Genomic DNA, 21,575 nt, shown 5'->3' with positions numbered 1-21,575 from the left:
AAGCTCACAGTGGGATTCCCCGGTTTCGCTTGCGGGGGGACTAATAAGGCAGTTACAAGTCAGCAACAGATTCAAGCCAGTCAAAGGCAGAACAGTAGTTAGAGTGGTTGGACAGTTAGAGAGTTAGTTGTTAGTTAAAGTGATGATTAGCTACTAATCACTATGAAGGTAGTTAGTAACTGCCATTGTAACACAGAGTAGCCATTCTCTATAAAAAGGCATTTGTATCTTGTACTAATCAATCAAGAATGAATAAACTCTTCTGATTCATAAAATTCTCTCAATTTCTTTATTCGTTTCAGGTATATGCATGTAATAAGGCAGGTTATCATTTTTGGTGTTTTTATGCTATGTATAAGCTTGGTTTTATGTTGCAGAATCAGTAGGATGCATAGGTCTGTAGTAGGAAAAACTTGCTTTGTAATGAACTTTGGGGCTGGTTTCTTGAATGAAATTGTGTGTGTGGGGGAGTCAGAGGGTCCTTATCCCATTTTTATCAAAAAAAAAAGATACACATTAAAAATGATTGAAATTTATAAAAAGATTTATCGTTCATCAAGGAACTTAATAATTATGAAATATCAAATGACACTTAAATCACAAGAAATTTTATGCACGATCAATTCACAAGTCTATTAACATATCAATAAACTTCTTTTTCCTTTTTAAATTTAATTTAAAAATTATTTTGTTAAGATTGCCAAATACACATTATAAAATATTCCAAACCATAAATTTTTAACTAAAGACTGACAAAACCACAATTGGACACAAAACGAGATTTCACATTTCAGAGGCATGCAGTGTATAGGCACAGACTAGATTCATTCAAAATGAACACTGATCAGTCCATTTCTTAAAAAATTACCAGTATAGCGTAAGTTGGATTAGATAGCCTGAAAACTCTGACCTGACCTCGCAGAGGAAGTCGAAGAACAGCTCAAGTTTTATTAGGATGAGAAGTCAGCCCTTATTGGAAATCTAAAATTTATTTCATTGAAATACTCTTTGGTTAACAAGTCTGTGAGTGCATGGGTGCAGGGAAATAGCAAATTGTTGGACTGGTACTAATCAGACCTGGCACGCTGACATGAGGACATAGCATACAAGACTGGTGCAGCTGAACCTGTTACGCTGACATGATGGCATAGAATACTGGTCAGACCTGGTACGCTGTCACGAGGGCATACCATACCTGACTGGTACACTGGCATGAGGGCTTGACATATGGATCAGACCTGATATGCTGGCATGAAGGAATAGGATACCGGACTGGTACAGATGAGCACGGACATGCGCTGAGCTGGATCAAATTTCTACCGCTCTCACTCTCCAATTTGTTGTTTTTTTTGTTTTATTTTCCAATAATTTTTATGCTCTTCTGATTTTCATTCTATTTTATTTTGCTTTAATTTCAGCTAAACTGTTTTGAGCGAATTGTGGTTTTTGTAATATGTAGATACAAACTTTGTAAATGCAATTATTAATCAAATGCGGTCAACACCCATATTTTTCCTCCTAAAAGAAAAGAAGGGAATACTCCAAATTGTAGGCACTCATGAAAGGTCCGCAATGTGATGCTAATTGAGTTATAGCAATCGGGGTTTGGATTAGTTATCAGAAAAAATTGAATTAATTTGCCGAGGATTATAATTAGATGTTTAATTTAAATTGATGAAACCGATTTACTTCACGAATGATACATTAATTAAATCTGTACATAATGTCACTCTTCTATTCTTAAAGCAGTCAGCGACTTGATCGATCACACGACACACTAAAATCGTGATGTCTTAAACTTAACTACTCAATTCATTTTAAAATTTATTGACTTAATTTTTCATAATTTTCATTACAAAATTATGTTTGTAGCAATAAGTCCTCGTATACTTAATACTTGGTAGCCACTGCCAAGGTTTTTTAAAAAAATGCAAGACCCTCATATGAAAATTATGGAAATAATTTTATCCTCATTAAAATCTTATCCTTAATTTAACCCTCAACAATTATATACTTAAAAACCAATTTAGTGTTACTAATTACTATCTAAGTTCATTTTTGAATTATTGATTTGACCCTGATTGTTGCACAAGGCCATGCGTACGTACACAAAAACTTCCACAATATTTAGTTTCACAATGGGAAATGAGAAGAGAAAGGAGAGGTAGCATAATTGGCTAGAAAAAAAAATCCTAGAGTTGTTGTACCCAAAAGTCGAGAGTTCGATTCCCCCTCACGACTTCACAGCTTGTGCAAAGATTTGCAACACAATGGGAAATGAGAAGGCTCATTTAGTAATTAGCGAAAGATTATAAACATAGTTTTAAATTACAAAAAGGTGAATTTCACACATTTTGATATATAATTTTAAATGTGTAAACATGTTTAATATTAGAGGGCTAGCTAGATAAATAAGTGTCATGTAATTTATTTTGTGAGGAGTGAATAATATTATTTATTTCAAAAATTAGAAATTTAAAAAAAAAAAGAGAATTTTTTTTCAATTAATTAAAGTGCGGCTTAGCCGTCCTTTACCTCCTTTGTGTGAAACATGCATGAATTATAGAAGTACATTGAATTTGAGTATTTAAGGTATCTTCTCTGAGCAATAGTTAACAATTAATTCGATCTCTTATACAATATCAATTCCATTTTACATTTTACCAACAATAAAAAAAATCTTTGACCCATCTAGATAGAGTCAGGAAACAATCTCTAATGTAACAAAACAATCCAATAATAATGACATTACTCCTAACTCATGAGTTACCTATACTCAAGCATATATCAACTACATCAAAAGCATATAAAAATAAACCACAGTACGTGAATCAGTATATATTACCTTATCTCCTATTTGCGTCTCGAACGTTTTTATTGATATAAATAACACTTGACTAAATGCTGAAAATGATGTGACATTAATATATGTAATATTTTCTTTTTGTGAGTACAGATTAGATCAAGTTAAACCATCTAACTATTTAATATTCACAAAAATATTTTGCAGAGGCTAGTTCTCATTAATATATGTAACATTGAAGTTTATAATTTCTATATAGAAGTACATTGAATTTGAGTATTTAAGGTATCTTCTCTGAGCAATAGTTAACAATTAATTCGATCTCTTATACAATATTAATTCCATTTTACATTTTACCAACAATAAAAAAAATCTTTGACCCATCTAGATAGAGTCAGGAAACAATCTCTAATGTAACAAAACAATCCAATAATAATGACATTACTCCTAACTCATGAGTTACCTATACTCAAGCATATATCAACTACATCAAAAGCATATAAAAATAAACCACAGTACGTGAATCAGTATATATTACCTTATCTCCTGTTTGCGTCTCAAACGTTTTTATTGATATAAATAACACTTGATTAAATGCTGAAAATGATGTGACATTGATATATGTAATATTTTCTTTTTGTGAGTAAAGATTGGATCAAGTTAAACTATCTAACTATTTAATATTCACAAAAATATTCTCATCCGGATTTTGCAGAGACTAGTTCTCATTAATATATGTAACATTGAAGTTTATAATTTCTACCTTGAAAACCACGTGTTGAGAAAATATGAACACTATATTACTATATATGTTGAGAAAATATGAACAGCATATTAATAAGATTAGAATTTAAAAAAAAAAAAGAGAATTTTTTTTCAATTAATTACAGTGCGGCTTAGCCGTCCTCTACCTCCTTTGTGCGAAACATGCATGAATTCTATATAGAAGTACATTGAATTTGAGTATTTAAGGTATCTTCTCTGAGCAATAGTTAACAATTAATTCGATCTCTTATACAATATTAATTCCATTTTACATTTTACCAACAATAAAAAAAATCTTTTACCCATCTAGATAGAGTCAGGAAACAGTCTCTAATGTAACAAAACAATCCAATAATAATGACATTACTCCTAACTCATGAGTTACCTATACTCAAGCATATATCAAATACATCAAAAGCATATAAAAATAAACCACAGTACGTGAATCAGTATATATTACCTTATCTCATGTTTGCGTCTCGAACGTTTTTATTGATATAAATAACACTTGACTAAATGCTGAAAATGATGTGACATTAATATATGTAATATTTTCCTTTTGTGAGTAAAGATTAGATCAAGTTAAACCATCTAACTATTTAATATTCACAAAAATATTATCATCCGGATTTTGCAGAGGCTAGTTCTCATTAATTAATATATGTAACATTGAAGTTTATAATTTCTACCTTGAAAACCACGTGTTGAGAAAATATGAACACTATATTACTATGAGGAGGGATCGGATGACACCGTTTTTTGGTGACATCGGATGACACCGTCCATTTTCAAAGTCCAAACAGTCGATCCAAACTATTTAACTTTATGGATATGTTAAAATGTGCTTGAAGATCAAATTTTACATTTTTCTGAATTTTTTTTGGGTTTATTCAGATGGGTACAAAAATTCAATGGTCCGAATATAGCGATTTTGTTAAATACTTAATAAATAGTAAAAAAATTCAAAAAAAATGTAAAATTTTATCTGCAAGTAGATTTTAATATATCCATCATATTGAATGGTTTGGATCGACTATTTGGACTTTGAAACTTCGAAAATGGACATTGTCATCCGATGTCACCAAAAAACGGTGTCATCTGATCCCTCCTCTATTACTATATATGTTGAGAAAATATGAACAGCATATTAATAAGTTATGTAAAATTTTACAATTACTTGGCATAACAACCATTTCATCCATGTCAATAATTTTTAATTTTTTTATTTTTACATCTAGCCAATTTAGGATTTTACTGGCTTAGGTACAACACAAAATTTAAAATTAGTATAACAACCATTTCATCTCCGTGCATTAATTTTCTTACAACTAGGTAAATTAATATTTTTCTGCTTAATTACATGCAACACCAAATTAAAGAATAGTATAACAATTAACCATTTCACCTTTGTCCACTACAGTATCTTCTTAATTGAGGAACAATATTAAATCTAATCATTACATATAAAGACAATTAATGACATGAAAAATACTATTTTTTAAATAAAAAGAAAATTTTGACTTTAATATGACTAGATAAGGAAGGGAAAAAATGATGTCGTTATTATTAGATCCATCAAGTTATGATACGGATCCATCTGTGATCTGACTCGTGTATTACGTGACGTGATTACCTTTAGTTGAAAATAGTAGAAACATCATGCCATGCAAATTTTCCTTGACACGTCAATGTAGGGCTAAATTGGTCATTCCCTTTCAAATTCTATTTCATATATATAAAATAATTTAAGTTATTGCTAACAGTTTTATAATAGTCATTCTCTTTCTAATTAATTTCATAGGTTTGAAGAGTAAAATTGTTTATGTAATTGCATTTAATACAACGGCTCGATAGTTTTTCAAGTATGTACTGTTGCAATCCTTAATTACCAAAAGATATATTACTTCCTTTGTGATATCAAAAAAGGGGAACAACAAATCTAACTATATCATACACAGACAAGGACATAACAAATTTAAATTGTTTTTTCTTAAGAACTCTTCTTTTGGGTACTATAAATTGAATCAATATATACAGAACTTTCACAAGTTCCATCAGCTCTAACAAAATGGCACCACCAACATATGTAAGTAGCGCCATTCAACACAATAGTTTTCCAAAAGATTTCAAGGAATTTGATGAGACAAAAACAGGTGTGAAAGGCCTTGTCGACTCTGGCATAAGCAAGCTTCCTGAATTCTTTGTTCATCGTCCAGAGGTCTCCTTAAAAGCAGTTGTTCCTGGCCTCCAAGTCCCCATCATAGACCTTGAATCAATCGACAAAGATGAAGCTTCCTATAAACGGATTGTTCAACAGGTATGAACGACACCATAATGTTAATAAAATGATCCTATATATCACTTGTATACATACATACTGTTCGAGCAGCCATTGCGTATATATTGCGGGACCCAGCGACCACCGTCAGTTACTTTCCCTAACATTAATTGCTGTAACAGGTATTCCAAGCGTCAATTTCGTGGGGAGTTTTCCAGTTGGTGAATCATGGGGTGTCGAAAGATGTGTTAGAAAATATCATCAAAAAAATAAAGGAGTTTCATGAAGGAAATAAGGAGGTGAAGGATAACCTCTACACCCGCGATCAATCAAACAAAGTGAGGTTCGTCTCCAACCTCAGTCACTTACAGTCGGGTGCCGCCACTTGGCGCGACACGCTCGTTTGTGTCTTTGATGGAACCCTGGATCCTAATAAAATACCTCTGGTATGCAGGTAATTTAAAAGTTTTTACAATTTAAAACAAATTTATTATGTGTACCATCTCGATGATCGACATTAGATTATATATAATGATGGTTAAATTTCAGGGAGGCAGTTCTCAAGTACAAAGAAGGCATATGTCAAGTTGTAGATATATTGTATGAGTTGCTATCAGTGGCACTAGGATTGCCTCCGGACTACCTGAAAGGCATGAACTATGCCGGCACAAAACCAATGTTTATGCATTACTACCCCCCTTGTCCAGAGCCGGAGCTGACAATGGGTATTCGCATGCACACCGATCCAACCTTCATCACTGTGCTGCTCCAAGACGATCCTGGTGGCCTTCAAGTGCTTCATGATGGACATTTGGTCGATGTCACGCCCATTCCCGAGGCTTTGGTTGTCAATATTGGTGATCTCCTTAAGGTATGTACATATCATAATTATAACTGGTACAGAAGTATGCATATTGAATATCAAAACAAAAATGATTTTTGACCCAATTGTGCCTAGATATAATTAAACAATTCAAGAACCACAGGCTTAGTACAGTGGCATGAGCTCCCGTCTCTCCCTATGGATGTTCAGTTCTCAAGAATAGCATATAAAATATTCTGGGGGTGTACCGGGGCCTTTAAATAAAACAAAATGATCAAGTATTTCAACAATACTTCTTGTAGCTTTACGAATAATATAGGCTTCTTATTTGTTCAAAATCTGAATTCATTAAATAATGTAACAATTAAACTATATATAAGAATTAATCAGTTTTTTTTTTTTTTTTGTGCATTTTGTTTAAATAGTGTTTTAGCAATGACAAGTTGAAGAGCACTGAGCACCATGTTTTAGCAAGCAAAAGAGGACCCAGGATCTCTGTTGCAACTTTTATTGCTCCAGATTTCAGTGATAAGAAACCTTTCGGCCCTCTGAAAATGCTCTTATCTGATGAGAATCCTCCAATCTACCAGGAGTTTCTTATGGCTGATTATGTGGAGGCCTATTTCTCAAAGGAGCCCAATATTTCGGCTTTAAGCTATTTTAAAATTTGACTTTAAATGAGTAATATATTAAGTGTTATATTTAAAATATAATTAATAAATGTGACAATCAACCTAATATTTATCAAATTAATTAAAATAAATAAACACATAAATATGATCTTGAATTTTGGTGCAATATGAAAATCAGTTGATTAATTATATATGTTGAGGCATTCAAAATTAGTACAACTGATCTCCATCATTTTCTAGTTGCACCAAAATACTTGGTCAATAATTTAATTTCTTAATTGATGAAATATTCACGTTTGACTGTCATAATTGTCTAATAATTTACATTTTCAATAGATGTCTTTGCTTAATAATAAACGGGGGAAGTTAATTTATCATGTAAAATGATATTTGTGAATAAAATAATATCCGTATTGCTTGAAATTTGATTCCTCAATAGTATTTGTATGTATGACTGATGCTAATGCATCAACAGAAGCCATCTACATTATATTTGCGAATCATATCGTGTGTAATTAATTAATTTCGTTCTCACAAAAAAGAAACAGATTTGGACTAAACAAATTTGGAGAGATCAGAGCCGTTATTTTGATTTGAACTAAACAAGGCCAACCAACCTATTTAATTCAAAATTCTCCACGGAGATATATCAAATGACATCCATTTATGAGACATCAAATTAACGGACCGAACAACAAGAGCTACCGACCTATCAGACCCTATAGTCCTAGATCAACTAAAATTCATTTGATATACAAATTAGAGATAACAAGACTCCAATTTGGGGCGAATTGTATTGAGCGCTTTGTTACCGTTGAATTAAAGAGGGAGAGAGAGAGAGAGAGAGAGAGAGAGAAATACGACAAAGATGCTTTCCAAAACCATCTCAAGCAAACCATTGGGATAGCAGCTGACACGATTGACCTTGATTGTACGGCTCTATATAGATCAGGTCAGATTGATTTGACCCTCTTACAATGCGAGTTTTCAGAACAAGAAGTGCATAGAGCAGTGACACAGCTGGCAGATAACAAAGCGGTTGGTCCAGACGGCTTGCCACATGAGTATATAAAGAATTTCTGGGAGACACTAAAAGGAGACATTATGAGAATTTTTTCAGATTTTTATAATCATAGGGCCAATCTGGAAATGATAAATCATGCAAATGTAGTCATGATCCCCAAAAATGACAACCCACGGGGGCTTGGTGAGTACAGACCCATTAGTATCATTAATATTGTCCCAAAGTTGATCACGAAGGTGTTGGCTAATCGCCTTAGAAGATATCTGCCGGATCTTGTTTCGCCCGAACAAACTGCATTTATCAGGAACCGCCACATCGCGGAAAATTTCATTGCAACTAGGGAAATATTACAACACATATCGAGTTTGGGTAAGAACGCGGTATTCGCAAAAATTGATTTCTCCAAGGCTTTTGACTCTATAAATTGGGGCTTCCTTCTCGAGGTTCTAAAAGCGAGAGGGTTCCCGGAAAGATGGATAATATAGATATCAAGCCTGTTAAACACATCGAGCTCAAGGATACTAATTAATGGGAGGAGACTGAGTTCATTAGGCACAAAAGAGGGCTCAGACAGGGGGATCCGATTTCACCTATGCTGTTTATCATAGCAGTAGATGTCTTGCAAAGATTTATCAAAGGTGTCAACTCTATTATCAATCATGCACTTTCAGAAAGGTTTACGGAAGGGGTGGTGGCGCTACAATACGCAGATGATACGGCAATTATAGCAAATGCAGATCCGGAAACTTTAATCACACTAAAATTAATTTTACGGGTTTTTGCGAAAGTGTTAGGCCTCTCAATCAACTTTACCAAGAGTAGTTTTGTGGCTTTAAATCTGAATCGAGAGGAGACATTAGCGGCTGGTGCAATATTAGGGTTCTCCAAAACAGTTTTGCCAGTGACTTATCTAGGCATGCCAATGACGGTGGGAACACCTCTGAGGGCAGATTTTATGCCACTAATTGAGAAAATAGAAAAAAGAATGGATGGGTGGAAGGGTAAATTGATTTCAAGGGGAGGTAGGCTGCAGTTAGTGAAATCAGTCCTATCTGCAATGCCTATTTATTTCATGTCTTGTTTCAAATTGCCAAAATGGGTGCTACAAAGGATTGATCGTGTCAGAAGAGATTTTTTATGGGGAAGAAATGAAACTGATAAGAAAGGGGTTTCTTTAATTAACTGGGAAGCAGTTTGTCTACCTATTGAGTGGGGAGGCATGGGTGTGCAAGATATACACCTACAGAACATGGCGTTGCTCATACGTTGGTGGTGGAGAGCATACAATAATCCGGATTGTTTGTGGACGGTAATTATCACGAAAATTAGATGGACAGGACTGTATGAAAAGGGACCGGTTTTTTGGTCGGTTTTGGGTACTTTCTTTTGGAAGAACTTGATTCAATTATTGCCTCTGTTCTTGAGAAGCATCATATGGATAGTTGGAGATGGTGCAAGTACCTCTTATTGGTATGACCCATGGCAAGGTTATCCATTGGTAAATGAGTTAGAAGAGGGAGAGAGACCCAGACACCCCAGAATTTCCCTTAGGGATGCGATACCGATTAGGGAAACCCTACATGATCTACAACCAGGGGAACATATAACTTTCACTGGGCAAAGGGATACAATGGCATGGAGATTGACCAAGCTAGGGATTTATTCGGCAAGCTCTATTTACCGAGTCATGGCAGGAATGGGGAAGATCAAAGCACTCCTGCATCACACTTGGGGGTTATGTATACCACCAACGGTACGTATTTTTCTCTATCTACTACTGAGAGAGAAGATATTAACGCAGGATGTAATGCACCGAAGGAATATGGGAATCAACTCTGGTTGTATAATGTGTTTAAACTGCCCGGTAGAATCAGCGCTTCACTTAATCTTTCTATGCCCTAATGCTACTGAAGTATGGTATGAAATGGGGGCTAGATTAGGGTATAGACTGATGGTGCCGCATATCACAGTGGAAGATATATACATGCAATCAAGAGAACAAGCAGTCAGAAGGGGGGAAAATATTGGTAAATAATGGGGAGTTTATTTTGCCTGTACATGCTGACATGTATGGAAAAGGAGAAATGAACGTGTTTTTTCGGGAGGGACTGTTGCTTCCAATCGATTGGCAGAAAGGATTATGATGGATGCGAGACTATGGTTAAAATTCTGTAACAAGGGCAGAAGAAGGCTCATGGGTACAAACCTACTTCCTGATCCGGATTAGGTTACAAAGAAGGCAAACTAGCTGCGGTGAGAATGTCATTTTAATTTCCCTAAATAGGTCGTACATGCAAGTAGCTCACTGCTTGTTTTTTACTTTTATTTTTTCAGTTAAGAGGTTGTAGTTTTTGGAGAGTAATGTAATATGTAAAACATTATTATTTCTTTAATCAAATTGTTTGGCAGCTACTGCCAACATTTCAAAAAAAAAAACAAGAGAGAGAGAGAAATGGGCCGGTTAGGGACAGCTGACAAAATAAGGCCCACACTATGAGTCTCATTTGTCGTGGATAATAGCTGAGACGGAATTAAAAAAAAAAAAAAAATAATCAGAAGAACTAACATGTGAAATCCAAATTTTTGCATATAGTTACAAAATGAAATTCTAATCACCAAACTACAAGCACATATTTAATATTATAATAGAAGAAATGAACTATATAAAACTTTAAGAAAAAAAATAAATTTCAATTAAATTTTAATATACATAATTAATTTTTTTATAAAAATGTTTAAGCACCTTTGCCAAGGCTGTAATTCCACCCCTGTTTGCTAAACATGTGAAGTTAATTGTGCTGGTGGACACCATTGTCGTTATCTATGTACACTCTTCGATCATTTGTATTTGACTATTTGTGCAAGGGTATCTCCTGACTTAAAGATATCTCAGAATGAAGAGAGTCGTCACACATTGTATAAATCTTTCATATTTAAATTAGACAAATTCTATCAATTTAACATGATATCTTTCATTTTTCCAAAAAACCTTTATCAAATGAAATCCGATCGAGAATTCTCTAAATCTTTCATTTCTCCAATTCCATTTTTTTCAATTAATTCTGTTAAGAATAGACAATAAACATGAATATAATTAGCTATTTGGTTTTGAAAATAGAATGATAAAATAAATATTATAATAAGTTAGCTCAAAATAGCACTCCCCATATTCATTAGACATTGATTAGATGGATAATTTGGAATTAATTAATTTAAAAAAGATTGAACAAATTGAAATGCATGACCGGAGGAAAGGAGGAATTTATATTCATTTTAAACAAATTAAAAATTAAAATGTCTAAATGAAGGAAGCACTGTCTTGGTTCTTTTGAGACGGCGAGACGTGCGGCGCTTGCTGCTCGTGGAGGTAGTGTGAAAAAGAAAAAAAAAGAAAAAATCGCTTTCTTTACAATATTTTCTTTGGTTTTCTTTACAATATTCTATTTTTTTCCACCTTTTAGAAGTTTTCTAAAAAAATCAATAAATTCAAAAATAATTCTTTCGATATTTATAGTATTTTTTTTCTTATTTTTTGCAATAAACTAACTTTCAATCAAAATAAATAGTTAAATGTGACTATGAGCGTGTATACAGTAAGTGTCATCCACTATTTTAGTCATGAAATAGTACAAATTGGTTTACTTGGTAGCCGCTACTAAGACTTTCAAAAAAAAGAAATAGTACAAATTGGCTAATTGGTGTCGTCCACCATATCAGAATCGTATATCGAAAATAATCGAGATATATATACCGATCGATAACAATCAGGATTGTATATAGTAATCAGATAATTAGGTAGGGCTATTTATTATGAGGGCTGATCCTGATATGCATAAGAGCATCTACATCCCTGAAACTATTAGAGTTTCTAATCTGACGTGGCAGTTTCTAATCCAGTTTCAGAGATGTGAGAGAGTTTCTTATTTAGAAACTATGCAGAAAAGTTTCTTATTAAGAAACTGTTTATAAACTCTATGTTGGCCAAATGATTGACTCAAATTGTTTCTCCTTTTTAATTTGTTGCTGACGTGGCTTAATAGAAACTCTAAAATGAGTTTCAGGGATGTGAGAATTAGAAACTTTAAAGACCATAATTTCTAAAAAATAGTTAACAGTTATTTAGAAATCATTTTGAGTTTTAGGGATGTAGATGCTCTAAGCTACCAAATAACACAATAAGTTACGGATGATGTCACGTTACTTAATGTAAAAATTTATTAGTCATGTTATATCACATTACTTTTTATATCACTAGATCAGGTTAAACAAACTACAATTTCTTCTTGTGGCAATTATAAATTCAATCCCATGGTTCCGGAAATCGGCCGATTCCAAGTTGATCAACTCGGAATCGGCCGTGTCCAATCCGAGTTTCACCCGAGTTTCTTGCTCGTGCGAGTTTTTCGGCAAAACTCGGATGAACAGTGCTTGACTCGGCCGAGTTAGCCAATTTTTAGGCCGAGTCAACCGAGTTCTCGCCGATTCAGGCAAAAAAAATAGCGATTCTCACTGACCTGGACCGAGTCTCAGCATTTGCGAAGGAACTGTCGTTCAGAAGGAACTGCCGAAGAAACTGTCGTTGGACCGAGTCTCAGTCGAAGAAGAAAGAACGCTGATTTGGGGAAAAAGAAAGAGTATTTTACAGATAGGCCCTCACTTTGTTTAGTATTTGCAAAAGATATATCACGAAATAAGAGGGAGAGCGGCGAGTGAGATCCTCAGTAGATTTACATGTGCCTTTTTTATTTGCATGTGGGAAAAAGATATATCACGAAATAGGAGGGTGAGCGGCGAGTGAGATCCTCTGGATTTTTTTTTTTAAATAGAATTCGTATCAAATAATTAAATAGAACCAGCCCAGTGAAACGAAATTTTCGTAAAATAAACTCCACCGATCCCTAGGATCGGTATAGCTAAAAATTTCCATCCCACACCGGTCCTAGGGACCGGTGGAGCATTTTTTTACTCTGTTTTGCACCCGTAAACACCCGGTAGAGGCAACGCCACAGAAGATCCAAAATTGGGCTGCACGGATCCTGGGGACCGGTGGAGACCTTTTCTGCTAATTTACCCCCGACGCAGCCCATCTTCCTTCCAGCAACCATTAGAACTCTTTCTTCTTTTTTTTTTTTTTTTTTTTTTATCCTCTCAATATATTCCACTATTTCTGAATCCAATTATTTCAAAATTTTGAAATTGTTTAAGAGATTGGAAAACTCTTCAGATCTACAATTTTGATAAGGTAAATATTGCTCTTTTTTAATTTTTAATTTTAGCCGAATTTAAATAAATAACTAAATTAATTTAGTTTGTTTATTATATTTAGATTGTTTTTGTGAAATGTCATGTTAAATTGTAGTGTTTAGTATATTTAGCCTTATTTTAGCCAAATTTAATGAATAACTAATTGAATTTAATTAAGTTTCTCTTTTGTGAAATGTAGTATATTTGATGTAATTTAGTGTTGATTTGGAGTATATTTAGTAATTTGTTGGTAATGTAGAGTTAATTTAGAGTTGATTTGTTGATAATTTAGTGTAATGTAGTGGTAATGTAGTGTTAATTTAGAGTTTATTTGATGTTAATTTAGTGTAATTTAGTGTATGTATTATAAATTTGTGTAATTAAGTGTTCATGTAGTATAATGTAACTTTTTAGTAATATGTATTATAATTTGTGTAAAATTAGATAAATGTGTGAGTCATCATGAAGTTTAAAATTAGATAAAATTATAAATGTGTAAAATTAGTAATATTCATGAAGTTTATTATTAAAATCAAAATTAGATGATATGTTGTTTACATAAATTTTGATTATTGTAGCCATATGCTTGAAAAAATGTTTGTTTATATAATTATGCGTGATGACTCTCATGAGTTGCAAAAATATTGTTTATCAAATTTTCTAACAGAGTCAATGGATAATGTGAATTATCCGGAGCTGTTGAAATTAGCACCACAAAACCACAGAGCATGGAAAATTCGTGATATGATAATTTTGATTATATCTATTAATTATTTGTTGCAAATAAATATTATATGAAGTATTTGAAGGGTTTATAATGTTTTATTTCTTTTTGGCAGCCTTCCTTTTCATTTGATGGATGATGCTCTGAAGAGATTAGGGTTGTATCAAATTGCTCACCTTAATGATTGCAAGATTGATCCGCATTTGATTAGTGCCCTGGTTGAGAGGTGGAGGCCGGAGACCAATACATTTCATCTACCTGTCGGTGAGATGACAGTGACGCTGGAAGATGTTGCATGTCTATGGGGCTTACCGATTAAGGGTAATTAACTAATTAAAGTTGTTTATCAGTTAATTTAAATCCCTATTTTTTTAAGGTGAATTGTTGATTGTATAATTCTTTTAATTTGCAGGTGACCCGATTACTGGCACCAGCGATACTGATTGGAACCCATACTGATTGTATAATTCTTTTAATTTGCAGGTGACCCGATTACTGGCACCAGTCGACGCACTTGTAAAATGTCTTATCAACAATTGCACACACAGGTAGTTGTCTGGCAATCCTAAATACACTGTTTAGTACCTCAGAACCATTACTTGTCATTATACCCCATCGGTTGAGGAATCCGTTATGCACTTGTGCCCACTTATGCAGAGCCAAAGGCTCTGCATCAGAGTTGCGGAGCCGTTTACCAAATTTCATAATATAGTCATGTACCGCTGCATCTCTTTGCAAAATCCTATCCATCCCCTCTTCAAATCTCCAGATTTTTTTCTTCGCAACATATTTCTTGAATGCCGTTTTGATCCACTTTTTAGGATATCTTTTCCAAATATTTTCACAAATATGCTGTGAGCACAATCGGTGGACAGCTTCACCTTTTTCCTCACACCATCCCAGATTAGGAGCCTCAAACACCCCTCGTATACCAAGGTGCTGGTCCGAAATAACACATATTTTCCCTGGCCCAACAACATTGGTACGCAACCAATTCATAAACCAACCCCAATTTTCTATAGACTCTTTTTCACAAATTGCAAACGCAAGTGGCAAGAGTTGTTGCTCTGCATCGTAAGCACAAGCCATAAAAAGTTTACCCTTGTATCTTCCAGATAAGAACCCAGCATCAACACTGATAATGAGTCGAAGATGAGGCCATGCTTCAATGCATGGCCCAAATGCCCATGCAACCCGGTTGAAAATATTTATATTAAACTTGGTTGATGGTTCATGCTCTATTAGGTACTGTGTACCTGGATTAGACGCTTTGATGGCACCCAAAAACGATGGCAGCACCTCGTAAGACTTCTCCCAACTCCCAAACAAGTCCGCAATTGCAAGTTCCCTACCTCTCCACAACTTGTTATACGAGGGCACTACTGTCCCAAATTTAACTTTAACCAGATCCTTAACGATTTTAATGCTTAACTCCAGATCATCTTTCAAAGCCGGTTTAATAATATCAGCAATTACTCTAGCAGTCATTTGATGACTATCCAACCTTTCAGCACTTCCAAAACATGTGTGAATAAACGGGTTGGTCGAAATTGTCCATGCACCTGTTGGTACTTCAATTGCATACAGTTTCCATTTGCATTTAGAAGATTTACATTTAACTCTATACTTAGTTTTGTTGCTGTTTAGCACATCTAACTCTGTGTTTCTTGGTAGGTGAAAATCAGCAAGTTCTGATATTAGTTTGGCTTTGGATTCAAACATTTGACCTTCAGCAAATTTTTCATCTAACCTGAGGGGGTTCGCAAAAAATGCACGATCCGCGTATGACATTGGTAATTCATCATGGAATGAGGAACATGGATGCTTAGGTCCTCGATTGAGAAATGGGATCGAGTTGTGCCAATCCTTCAATATTTCTCGGTCGTTCATTTCAGCCTCCGCTTCGTCCATATCTGCGTTCCATGCTTCATCCGAATCATCATCATCAAAAGAACTTCTATCAGATTCTGTGTCTTGATCTGATTGCTCACAAAGGTCGTCACCGGCCTGAACCGGATATGTGTAGGTGGGTACAGGCACACTGCCCAAATTAGGATCAAAGCCGGTCTGAACCGACGGTGTGTTACTACCTCCGGGCAAACTATCTGGACACGGATCATAACTGGTTTGGTTTCTAGCCTGGTGCGCCTCAGCTACCAATTCTATAACCTTAAATCCAGCCACTTGAGCTGCAGTTTGTTTAATGACATCCCAAGTTTCCTCATTTTCTATCCGAAATAGTGAGAAATGGTACGATCCGGGCGGTGCTGTGTTCATACGTACCCTGATTGTCAATTTGACTCGACTCGGAAGCAATTCAAGTCCAACGTATATTTGCCGTCTTATAATAGCAAAACTGGTAGAATCAGATACAGTAAAGGTAAATGCAGCCCCTATGTCATAACCAATACCTGTTGAAGTATTTTGGAGATTTCCACCATAATACACATTGATCAATAGCAATGACATTTTGCTGTACAAAAATCAAACACTAAATTAATTTCAAATATTTTTTTCAATTTTACAACACTAAATATAAACATATGAGTAAAAAAAACTCACAACACTAATCAGAAGATGATACTGAGTACAATGGTGGTGGCGATCTGTTCATATGAGCACTTCTCAATTGAATTTGAAAAAAACGAAATAATGAAAAAAAAGAAAGAACAATGGCGGCTAGGAAGTGAAGAAGAGAGAAGAGAGAAGAGAGAAGAAGAAAGGTTCGGTGTGAATAAACATAAATCCTACACCGATGCATGGAAACGGTGCAGAAATGAGCTCCACCGGTCCCTAGGACCGGTGTAGAGTTTAAATACAACACTAATGTACAGGTGGCGGTGCATAATTTAGCTCCACCGGTCCCTAGGACCGGTGTAGAGAGTTTGATTTTGCAGAAATGAGCTACACGGGTCCTAGGGACCGGTGTAGAGATAGCATTTTTGTAGCCGATTGTGTGGCATGGTGTAATGGCAGTGGCATGCTCCACCGGTCCTAGGGACCGGTGTCGAACTTTTTTTTTTTGCTCCACCGATCCTAGGGATCGGTGGAGGCTACTTTTCTAATTTTAGCCCGCGCAAGGCTTGTTTGGTTAAAGGAATTATCACGAATTCTATTTTAAAAAAAAATCGATCCTCTGTGCCTTTTTTATTTGCATGTGGGTCCCACTCTTTTACTTTTTTCTCAAAATTTGGTAAGTTCAGAAGATGTGGTCATGCTTTATTACTTAGTTTGATAATATACGAAATTTCCATTTAGTTAGTTGTAGCCCAACACGTGTAAAGTTTGTAATTAAATATTGAGTGAGTCTATGGTACTATGCATATCACCGGTTGTTATCGTGCTACGGCTCTATATTTGAGTTTTTAAATCCTAACGGTCGATCCGAACCGTTCATCTTGTTCTCCATATTAATATGTATTTGGAGACCAAATTTTACATTTTTTGTAAATTGTTTACTATTTTTTTAGATTTATTAAAAATCACTGTTTACTATTGTTCTCCATATGAACGGTTCGGATCGACCGTTAGGATTTGAAAACTCGAATATAGAGCCGTAGCACGGTAACAAATCGTAATATGCATAGTACCATAGACTCACTCTTAAATATTTTCTCCCAAATCATATTGTGCATCTGTGATTAAATAAGTTCAGTATAAACGGATGCAGATTATCCGACGGATATCCGCTCCAAATCCGACTACAATCCGTATCTGAATTTAAACGGAGCGGATAGTTGCGGATAATTTATTAAGCTAGCCAAACTAACCGGATTAGGATACGGATAATAATCCAAATTGTTATCCATATGAACGGTTATCCGCAGTATCCCCGCCTATCCGGGACCAACTCTTAACCCACTAAGTCTCTCAAGTCAGCTCACGTGCAGCTGACAGTTCATGTCTTTGGTTTATATAGGATCTAATGATCTATTGCTTTGAACAATAAATCTTGTGGGACTATTCATCAATTGTTATTCCGGACAACTATTGTGATATTGGGCCAAGCCCAATCTACTTTTACTGGACCTATTTAACTTGTAAATGGTAAACGGTAAACCTATTTTATGGATCAAAGCTGTAAATGTAAAGCTATTTAAGTTTAAATATCTTTGTTAATCCTTTTAATTAAATTTAATATTAAACAACCTACTTAATTTCAATATATAAGAAAAATATGTAATTTTATAAATCGCAAAAATTCACACATTCACGGATTCGCTATAATATACTTTTGTGATTCATATGAAGATCTGAGTACTCCAAATAGATTATTTTTTTTATATATTGTATCAAGATTTCATACTAAATTTGAATTTTGTAAATTCACATTTGTATTTTGAAATTCATATGATTCAATTATCCGATAATTATTCGTTTCGTATCCGTATTCGAATTCGTATCCGTATCCGTTTAAGGCGGATTTGGTTTTGAATTTTGATATCCGTTTACTATCCCTATCCGTATTCGTATCCGCTCATTATCCGACGGATCCGGATATGGTATCAGCATTATCCGCTTCGTATCAGCTCCGTTTTCACCCCTAGCTTGGACTCATTTGAAGTTTCAAAAATTTAAAGTTAAAATACTGTGCATCCGTGATTAAAAATACTATTTGATATGCTCCCTCTTCAGCATCCATCATTATTTTTTGTTTTTTTCTTTACTAGAGAAGCTCATAAGAAGAAGGAAAGATAGCAGCGAGTTTAAGACTCCTGTAACAGAAACTCTACTTTCATCCAATATTATAATTCAAGATCAATTCATCAATTCATAAACAATATCAATTCCACCCGTTGCACACTACTAACAGCTAGAAATTCTTTCGCTACTAATTCAGATGCTCAAGTACTTAGCTCATATTTTTTTTTCTCTATAATTTAATTACACATTAAATATAGTACATTTTTTCTTATCATAGATAGTTAATGTTAGATTTTAGTTTTTTTTTTTTCGTTCTATGTTATTTTCTTAGTATAATTATATAATTAATGGATTATTTGATTGAAATATTGTCTTAATTAACATAATTTTTTTACAAATTATTTTTATCAATTTTTCCCTACTTTTTGGCTACAAAACAAGACTTCTGTCAAAAGCACCCGAGTTACCGATCCGATTCTGATTTCACGGTCAAAAATCCGATTTTGATTCTGATTCCTAGTTTCAGAACCATTAATCAATCCCCAGATACTTAGTTCTCACAAAAGGCTCATCAGCTCTAACATTATGGCACCACCAACAAATGAAAGTAGCCCCATTCAAGCCAACAGTTATCCGAATAATTTTCAAGAATTTGATGAGAGAAAAACAGGTGTGAAAGGCCTCATCGACGCCGGCATTAGCAAGATTCCCGAACTCTTCATTCATCATCGAAACGTCTCCTTAGAGGCCGCTCCCGGCCTCCAAGTCCCCATCATAGACCTTGAATCAATTGTCACAGATGAAGCTTCCTATAAACGGATTGTTCAAGAGGTACGAACGACACTGTAATAGTAATAAATGAGCCTATATATCACTGTTGTGTCAGCTACATATATATATTTGGTACTGACTATTGCATATATATATATTGCTCTAACAGGTACTTGAAGCATCAGTTTCATGGGGAGTTTTCCAGGTGGTCAATCATGGAATAGCCAAAGATGAGTTAGACAATGTCATCGAAAAGGTAAAAGAGTTTAATGAGGGAAATCAGGAGGTGAAAAAGAAGCTCTACAGCCGTGATATAAATCCAATAAAGTGAGGTTCCTCTCCAACCTATTACAGTCGGGTGCAGCCATTTGGCGCGACACACTTGTTTGTTCCTTTGAGGGATCGCTAGCTGGATCCTACTCAAATACCTGAGGAATGCAGGTAAAACCTTCTTACTATCCAAAATAAATGTATATACCAATTTTAGTTTAACAAATTTATTTTCTGTTTGTTTTTCTAGTTAATCTAGTTATATTTCTTGTACGCGTACTTTATTGGTAAAGGAAATTTCGTAAATTAACAAATTAGTATTTCAGCCCTATTGATAAAAAAAGAAAAATATTGAGGTGATAATTAACTACAAATATATAAAAGGATGCTATTCTTTTTAAATAGTACAACATGTAATTCTAACAGTTTATTGATACTCCACATAAGACACATGGCATCATTTGATTAATGCCATACATATCTGACATATATATATGTCAGATATATATGTACGTCATTAATCTATGAATTACATGTAATAAATCTACCATCCCGGTCATCAGCAATGATGGTTTTATTTCAGGGAGGCAATTATGAAGTACAAAGAAGGGGTATCTCGAGTCGTAGAGACATTAATTGTACGAGTTGCTATCAGTGGCACTAGGCTTGCCTCCAGACTGCATGGATGAAAAGCATGAACTAGGCAAGCACACAAATTTTTTCCCATTACTATCCCCCTTGTCCACAGCCTGAGCTGACAATGGGCCTTCACATGCACACCGATATCTCTCTCATCACGGTGCACCTCCAGGATGATATCGGTGGCCTTCAAGCGGTTCATGATGGCTATTTGGTTGATGTCACGCCCATTCCCGGGGCTTTGGTTGTCAATATTGGTGATCTTCTTCAGGTACATATATATCATAATTATCTTTTCTCTAGTACAAAATTATGCATATATCTTGTAGTTTAATTTCAACATCTGAATCCAATTTTCAGTAAAATAATTATATTATATATAGTAAATAATATGCTCTCAAAATCAAAGTAAAAATACCAAGTGGTTAATTTGGATAAATTAGATATCTTTTTTAATTAATCAAATGTTTTTGCGTTTTGTTTAAATACTGTTTTAGCAATGAGAAGTTCAAGAGCGCTGAGCACCATGTTTTAGCAAGCAAAAGAGGACCCAGGATCTCGGTTGCAACTTTTGTTGCTCCAGCTTCCGATTGTGAGAAACCTTTTGGCCCTTCCAAATTGCTAGTATCTGATGAGAATCCTTCACTGTACAAGGAATTCTTTATTTCTGATTAATTATAACAAGACCCACCACTCAAAGAAGCCCAATACTACCGCTTTAAGCTATTACAAAATTTGACTTTAATTGTATTGTGTGGTTATATTTAAAATATATTTAATATGTGACTATCAACGTGAAATATATTTATCAAATAAAATAAATAAATAAACTCCTAATATATATATTGTTTCCAATTTAGATATATTGGCCATGCATGTTGAGGTACGTACTTAAAATTAGTGCAACTGATCTCCATCATATTATACCTAGTTATTGCATCAAAATACATGGTCAATA

General features: G+C 34.5%; 1 protein-coding gene and 1 pseudogene across 1 annotated transcript; both read left to right on the top strand.

Moving 5' to 3' along the window:
- Positions 1–5,594: 5,594 nt before the first annotated feature.
- Positions 5,595–7,391, top strand: LOC144564277 (1-aminocyclopropane-1-carboxylate oxidase homolog 1-like). Its single transcript, XM_078313864.1, has 4 exons — positions 5,595–5,885; positions 6,029–6,300; positions 6,396–6,717; positions 7,095–7,391. The coding sequence occupies exons 1-4, from the start codon at positions 5,637–5,639 to the stop codon at positions 7,338–7,340; spliced, it is 1,089 nt and encodes a 362-aa protein (XP_078169990.1). The 5' UTR covers positions 5,595–5,636; the 3' UTR covers positions 7,341–7,391.
- Positions 7,392–20,738: 13,347 nt separating this feature from the next.
- LOC144563851 (1-aminocyclopropane-1-carboxylate oxidase homolog 11 pseudogene) lies at positions 20,739–21,292 on the top strand (annotated as a pseudogene).
- The last annotated feature ends 283 nt before the right edge of the window (positions 21,293–21,575 follow it).

This window comes from Carex rostrata, chromosome 13 (assembly GCF_964058835.1).
Source record: "Carex rostrata chromosome 13, lpCarRost1.2, whole genome shotgun sequence".
Classification (NCBI taxonomy): domain Eukaryota; kingdom Viridiplantae; phylum Streptophyta; class Magnoliopsida; order Poales; family Cyperaceae; genus Carex; species Carex rostrata.
This window is presented reverse-complemented; position numbering and strand designations above follow the sequence as displayed.